This window comes from Nestor notabilis, unplaced genomic scaffold, assembly GCF_000696875.1.
Source record: "Nestor notabilis isolate BGI_N333 unplaced genomic scaffold, ASM69687v1 scaffold5638, whole genome shotgun sequence".
Lineage (NCBI taxonomy): Eukaryota > Metazoa > Chordata > Aves > Psittaciformes > Psittacidae > Nestor > Nestor notabilis.
In genome coordinates, this window is record NW_009939505.1 from 17845 (window position 1) to 22800 (window position 4956).

The following is a 4956-nucleotide window of genomic DNA, read 5'->3' on the forward strand; positions in this document are numbered from 1 at the left end:
GAGGCATTAAAATGCTCACTAAAATATGCTTAAGCTTTGTACTTCTCTTTGTGGCACTTAATAAACACCCTGAAATTTTTTGTGTATCTAAAAAGTTATAAATTTTCACATCATTTACACCAAAGGCATTAGAAGTATAAACTGTTAAGTATATAACTATAACCTTTACACCTGACTATTTTCTTAAACTATGTAATGTTTTATAAGCAGTATTATACTACATTCACTTTTAAAAATTAAAACAATTCTAGCAAAATAGGACTTCTAAAATATCAACTATTATGAAGCACTGCTGTCAAGTCTTTTTGACATGCAAGTGTAAAAAAAATCATTGGCACAAGATCAGTCACATTTCTGACAATGCAGAACATCTTACCATGCTCAATTTTATGCATTTCAATGCCTTAGCATAACATTAACACTAGCATTAACACTAGAATCTGGAGGCAATCTTCACAGCTGCAGTACACTTTTATTTCATGATAATGGTTCTTCGTTAGAGCAATCACCAGGATTCTGCTTTCTGGCCATGATTACTCTGCTGCATGTGAGTTGCTTATTTTTTTTATAGCTAATTCACCACCATTTTTGTACTTTTCAGCAAAATAATCAGAGTCAAAGCTTACAGAGAAATCTGGAGGACTCACATAAACTTTTCCTTTATTTATTGTGACCTTATGAATCCTTTGTTTGACTCCTTTTGATTGCCATTGTGGTGTTGGTGATGGCTCCAAAGGGTTTATTCCTTCATATAATCCTTCTCCTGTTTCCAAAGTAATTTTATACTTATGCCAAGGACAAACAATACATGCTTGACCATTGATATCCTGCAAGAACAAGAAATAAAAATAGCAAGTCACTGGCTTCCTATTCTTCTCCTGGAAGAATCTCTAGGACAAAAGATGTGTTTCCTGAATTCGTTGCATGGCTGACTGCTTACCTATTTCTTTTTAAGACATATTCAGATAAGAGTATTAAAATACAATGTGATAGATTTTTTACATTGCTCTACGCCATTACACATTATTTTTATTTTGCTTGCGTACCTCTATTTCTCCAAGGCATAAAGGGCCTCCTTCATCTGAAACATGGTGGAAAACATTATTAATTTACGCAGCAGGTTTTATGCTTAATTGTTGCAACATTTTGATCATATGTGTAAATATCTTACGGTAGCAGCGGGAGTCCATAGCATAAAATTTCCCTTCATGGTAGAAAACAACAACTTCTCTGCCACTGACTTTGGCTGTTACTCTTCGAGACTTCTTTATGTCATTTTCTTTGCCAATTAATATAAGACCCTCTACCTCCACTTCAGCTGTTCCTGTGCTTGAGCTGTGCAAATCCACATCCTTGAAACAGAAAAAATTAAAAAAGCCACTTCTAAAGCAGTTCACGTTTGGATTTCTACATGTAGAATGGGTGTCGCAGTCACAGAGAAAACCCCAAAGCATTTAACACATGGGATGAAAGGAGCAGAAGTTTTAGAAAAGACTATCAAACATGCACATGAAGCAAAGCATGGGAATTTGGTGATAATGCTTGGCCAAAGTGTTCACTAATGGAACTGGGACTAGGAAAATCAGCTGCTGAAAACCTGATACCTGAGGCTGAGTCAAGATAAATTCTCAATCACTATTCATTTACTCTGCCCTTTAATTGCCACCTCCCTTTGAAACCTACATGCAAACAAATATAAGGACAGCAAACGTAATATACTGTATAGTTTGGTTATGCAATGGGTAGCATTTACATGTAGATCTAATACTCTTTAAATAATACTATGGCTACTAGATACACTACTAGAAATACAAAACTGATGCAAGTTGATAAAATATTCCATCTGCAAAAGGGGAAAAAAATTGTGTATTTATAAGTTCTATTCAACCTGGCCTCTTTAGCAAATGTGTCTGCCTTTCTCTTGCTCCTTTTACATATTTCAAATGCCTAATAGCCTCTCCCAGCAGAGGACATAAGCACTTTTGTCACAAAACCTGCCTTCCTATTAAATTTGCTTACAATATCTACTGTGTTCTAGTTCCCTCTGAATTCCCAGTACAGCCATACTGCCCTCACTTCCTCAGAAAATCAGGTTAGAAGAAGTCTTTGTATATAGAGACCGAAGGGAAATCACGCATGCGGGAATCCTGGCGCAGAGGAGTGCAGAGCCACAAAAAGCCACACCATACCTTAGGTCCACGCCAGATGGCAATGAAGATGAGAAAGCAGATCAAGAAATGGAGGCTCAGAATAATGAGGTCCAGCATTGTCTCTCTTCACATGCAAAGGCATGTGTCGCAGCCCTTCTTTATGTGTGAACGGAAGGCAGCAGGCTTGGCCCCTATAGCACCAGAAGCGTGATGTATGGAGGCTCATCGTGGCAGGGCCCAGCTCTGCCAGAGCTGATAAGCAGCAGGGACATGCTGGGGTTGGCCTGATAACAGAAGAAAACTCCAGGTTCTTCCTGTTACCGTTCTTCCTGTCAGCCCGCATCAGCACCACCTCCTCCAAGAGGGACATGCCAAACTAAAATCCTGCTCACAGCCATGCAATGCATTACATGCTTATTTGGGATCAGCAGCTTCGTGTTTCCTAAGGAACCATTACACTGGGAAGACAGACATGAGTATGACGTTTTCAAGGCCAGTTGTTATCTGATTTGCGCACAATCAGGACTGACCCTCTGCTTTCCATCTTACAGGAACTTCCACCCAGTCTTAACTAGAAAGGAAAATATCACTGTCAGACTCATGTGACAATCCAGTAAGGCATTCATGCTTATTTTCTTAAAAAAGGAAGAAAGAAAGTCTTCGAGGCAATGTACGCTTATTAATGTGCTGCTGAGTTTGTTAAAACACATGGTGGCAAGACTTTCTTCCCTTAGAAAAGGAGCACAGTTAAGGACTCCTCATCACGGAAGACCTGTAACTACACACTGTTACTGCAAGCCTACTGTTGGCCACTTTCTCACCCATAAAGTGGACATGTACCTGCAAAGTATGAAGAGAATGCAAGAGTTTTCAACACAGACCAGCCCAGGAGGCAGAAGTCTTTTGCCCAGAGAGTCCTCTAAGCCTGGGACAGGATCTAGGGAAGGGCAGCAGACCTCCAAGATGGTTTTCACCATCTTTTCTCCCACCTCAGCCCCTGGCTTGGTGCCATCACTGCCTCCACAGCTGGAGACGAGCGAAGTTCATAGAATCATAGAATAGTTAGGGTTGGAAAGGACCTTAAGATCATCTAGTTCCAACCCCCCTGCCATGAGCAGGGACACCACACACTAAACTATGTCGCCCAAGGCTCTGTCCAACCTGGCCTTGAACACCTCCAGGGTTGGAGCATTCACAACTTCCTTGGGCAACCTATTCCAGTGCCTCACCACCCTCACTGTGAAGAACTTCTTCCTTATATCTAACCTGAACTTCTCCTGGTTAAGTTTAAACCCATTACCCCTTGTCCTACCACTAGAGTCCCTAGTTCTGCTTTCTCCTTCCTTTCTTTAAACAGCACAGCCACAGATGTTAAAAGTGCATCAGGAGATAGCTGAGCTTGTGACCATCCCTATCAAAAGCATGTTAAAATGGCAATCAGTCTGCCCAGCCTCTCACAGCCCCTTGGAAAGCGCATTCTTCAATCACACTCTGAAGTCATAACCAGTTTTGCTGGATCCTCTTTCTTCCAGGTTGATGATAGTGTTAAAACTGTTCATTCAAACAAGACATGGTGCCCACATAGCCCTCTGGGTCCCATGTCAGAATCCCAGCCTACCAAGCAGCTATCAGAACGGCACCTTGTTGCTGCTGCTGCTGTTTAAATCCACTATATGCCATTCCATTTCAGGCAGGCTGGTGTAATTCTTGCATTAATTAACTAATTAGCTGTACAGAGCTAGGGGCTGTAACTGGCATCTGGATTGGATGTGCGGATATGAAACACCCCTGCTTGTGGCAAAAGTAATCTAAAACATTGTATTTGTTCATGCCAAGCATGTTTTAAGGAGAGCAGTAACACCATTCTGAGGCCATATCCTCATTTAGCTACAGTTTTATTCATAAGATTTCCACTACACCTACTTCACCAGCTGAATATTTTTTGTCATGTTGACACTACAAATTAAGCCAAACCTACAATTTTCTGCAATAGGAGAGCTCTACTGGGAGCTCTAGGACTGGACATGAGTGACATGTAGTGTTTACGGCTGGCAGCTTATGCATGTCATGCCCTCAGGATTGGTGATGTTAGTTCACATGTATGAAAAAGACTGACAAACCAGAGCAGGTAACAGTGAGAACTCTGCGCCTGCAGATTGGAAGTCTGTTAAATGCTGTAACTGGACCTAGGAGGGACCTTACCAATACTCGATGGAATGGTATTTCCCCTGCAAAACTGCAACCTAGACAGGTGGTTGTTCACCATTCTAGTATTTTTTCCCTTTCTCTTCTGTTTTGACCTTTAACTAATCCATGATGAATTGTTCCTGATTGATTTTAGATAATTTTTCCAGCTAATTAAGACTACTTGGAATTTCAGTCTGTCCTCAGAAGTGCTGCTAGCTCTCCTAGGGTGTATTTTATCATGTTTAATAAAAGTATCTACTCCTGAATTCAAATTACTTTCTAAAAAGTACTAAACAGCACAGACCTTACTTGATCAGCCCTCCCCCTTTCTAACTTTTGGTACCTACTACTGAGTTGGATTTTAGCCAGTTGTGAACCTAACTTACAGTAATTTTACCTAGACTCTATTTCCATAGCTTGCTTAAGTAAGACCAGATAGGTCACTGTACAGGTGCATTCAAAGTCTGAATTTCCCCACTGATTTTTTTTCTTACTGACTAGGCTAGCTGTCCTGACAAAGGCAGGACATGATTATTTTCATGTGATTTGTTGGCAAATTCACGGTGGCAGTCTCTTACCTCTCCAGTGATCATTTGGACCCTGTATTTACAAAAATAAT

At 40.7% G+C, this 4956-nt stretch overlaps 1 protein-coding gene across 1 annotated transcript; it reads right to left on the minus strand.

Annotated features, from left to right (window-relative positions):
* Positions 1-465: 465 nt before the first annotated feature.
* Positions 466-2273, minus strand: RFESD (Rieske (Fe-S) domain containing). Its single transcript, XM_010019888.1, has 4 exons — positions 2190-2273; positions 1172-1352; positions 1047-1081; positions 466-827 (listed from the first exon to the last, which is right to left on the minus strand). Exons 1-4 carry the CDS (start codon positions 2265-2267, stop codon positions 534-536), a joined length of 588 nt encoding a protein of 195 aa, XP_010018190.1. The 5' UTR covers positions 2268-2273; the 3' UTR covers positions 466-533.
* Positions 2274-4956: the final 2683 nt, after the last annotated feature.

Coding starts and splice junctions, on each gene's coding strand:
- RFESD (XM_010019888.1), bottom strand. CDS start 2,267: ATGCTGGACCTCATTATTCTGAGCCTCCATTTCTTGATCTGCTTTCTC. Junction 1,353..2,189: donor CCATCTGGCGTGGACCTAAG/GTATGGTGTGGC, acceptor TTCTGTTTCAAG/GATGTGGATTTGCACAGCTC. Junction 1,082..1,171: donor TATGGACTCCCGCTGCTACC/GTAAGATATTTA, acceptor ACCATGTTTCAG/ATGAAGGAGGCCCTTTATGC.